The 2,500-nt window shown below is 35.9% G+C and overlaps 1 protein-coding gene across 1 annotated transcript in view; it reads right to left on the reverse strand.

The window, feature by feature from the left end:
* Positions 1 to 2,500, reverse strand: part of LOC122250873 (uncharacterized) — a 10,583-nt gene that overhangs the window by 5,798 nt on the left and 2,285 nt on the right. Inside the window, exon 2 of the mRNA XM_043012579.2 lies at positions 1,784 to 1,929. Within this exon, the coding sequence (XP_042868513.2) occupies positions 1,784 to 1,929 (146 nt within the window). The remainder of the gene's footprint in view (positions 1 to 1,783; positions 1,930 to 2,500) is intronic.

Genomic DNA, 2,500 nt, shown 5'->3' on the forward strand with positions numbered 1-2,500 from the left:
TGATATAATATTATTCTTGGCTAAAGTAAAGGAAAATGTAATGATGAGGGGAATGTGTATGGTTATGATGCTGCTATTAACACTATGAATGGGAGTGTGATTGTTGTTACAATTACTAATGGTGATTTGGTGATTATGATGAGAGTGATAGGGATGATAATGATTACAATGATTATAATAATAAGGATAATGAAAACAAAATTGTGATAACAACAATAATGTTAATAATAACAATAATAATAAGAATGATAATATCAACAATGATAATAACAGCAGTAACAACAACAATAATGATAATTTTGATAATGATCATAACTACCACAATAACAACCACATTAACAATGGTGATAATGGTAGTGATACAATGGCTTTTAAAAATAATTTACCATAAAAAATGATTTACTATAAAAATAATATTATTAAGTATGAATAGTCTGATGAGGGGAAATTAATTATCATAATTAAAAAAAAGTCACAGTGCAATAATAATTTGAATCGGAGTTTAATGGAAACGGAAATTACATTACATGTAATTACAGCCCCATACGGGCCACAAATTAGGTTATAGTAAGCCTGAATAAGTAGTTTATGTAATGTGAATTATTGATGATTTTGTGATATGGAAGTCCTGTTAGACAGTTTTATATGCTATAAATACAAAACAAAGTAGAAAAAAAAAAATGAACGGCCAAATTTCAAAGTTATTTCATAGCTACATGTATATTCTTAGCGTATAGTAGGTTCAAGTATAAAGCGCATACGAATATGAATTCATGTATATATAGATGTGTATATATATATATGTATACAAATATATGTATGTATATATATACAGTCATATATATATATATATATATATATATATATATATACATATATATGTATATATATATATATATATATATATATATATATATATATATATATATATGTATATGTATATATATATTTTATACAAATATATATATAAATGTATATATATATATATATATATATATATATATATATATATATATATACATATATACATATATACATACATACATACACACACACACACACACACACACACACACACACACACACACACACACACACACACACATATATATATATATATATATATATATATATATAGGTGTGTGTGTGTGTGTGTGTGTGTGTGTGTGTGTGTGTGTGTGTGTGTATACACATACACCCACACACCCACACCCATGCGTACATTAATACGAAACACACTGTAATACAAACATGTGTCTGTTTTCGCATGAGCAGTCAGATAAACACAAAGAAATCTTTCCCACGTAATCTAATCATAAACGCAGCACACACACCCTCTCTCACACGGGGAGGAAACTCAAAAGCACGGGGTAATAAAAGGGAATACAACATACATTTTCTTAGGACGGACATCTATACGAAATTCTCAAGTGAAAAAAACAAACAAACATATATTCAAATGGAACCGAATAATAAATACGTTGATTACGGCCTTCGAAACGATTTCAAAGGGAGCGACAAATGACACACATTCTCATGCGAGAAAACTACAAAATACCTGTCCTGTGTCCTTATCATAGCCATAGGGTACGAAGGACAATGATAATACCGTAATACTTTTAATTTTTCGTACATTTGCCTGCGTCAACCGTCCCCAAGACGAAAGACGTAGCCATCGTTCCCATAAAATTTCGTACAATAAAACGAAAACAAAGCGACTCGTGACGATGCAAAGACGACAGCCAAGACCACGGAACGAGAAGGACGAAGAGCAACTACTCACCGTCTTATGAAATCGAACAAAAGGAGCGTAAGTGCGCGCATAATCTTCGTAGAGACGCTGGTTACGATCCTCGGCGCTACTCTCTTCCGATTCCTCGTATTCTTGGCTTCCGTAGATTACGTCATCCAGTAAGGATCCAAAAGCTCCTGTAGGGGAGATAGGAAGGGGAAGCGGGAGGAGGTTAGTTGGGGAGGAGATGAGGGGTGGGGGGCGGGTAGGTTGCAAGGGAAGGGAAGGGAAGGGAAGGGGGGGAGGGGAGATAAGTAAGTGAGGGAGGAGGGAGGAAGGGGTATGGTATGGTGGGAGGTGAGGGGAAAGAGAGTGTTATAATAGGAAGAGGGGAAAGGGGTGAAAGGAAGGGAGGGGAAAGGGATGTTAAGATGGGTGGAGGAAGGGTGGAGGATGGGAGAAGAAGGAAGGGGTGTTTAGAATGGAGAGAGGAAGGAGGGAGAAAGAAGGGCGGAAGGGAAAGTGGGTGTCGTGATGGGATGGAAGAAAGGGTGTGGCAGAGAGAAAAGATGAAGGGATAGTAGGGTAGCTTTAGGGAGAGGCAGTATGAAGGGAATGGGAACGATGGGAAGGGGGAAGGGGGCAATAAAGAGGTAAGAAGGGGAGGTAGGGTGGAAAAAGGGTTACAATCTGCGAGGGGAAGGGGTAAAAAAATATGGAAGGCGGAACAAGGTATCAGGAAAACAAACAAACAAACAAACAAAAACA

Source organism: Penaeus japonicus, unplaced genomic scaffold (assembly GCF_977035675.1).
Source record: "Penaeus japonicus unplaced genomic scaffold, GWHDUDI00000001_assembly GWHDUDI00000032, whole genome shotgun sequence".
Classification (NCBI taxonomy): Eukaryota; Metazoa; Arthropoda; class Malacostraca; order Decapoda; family Penaeidae; genus Penaeus; species Penaeus japonicus.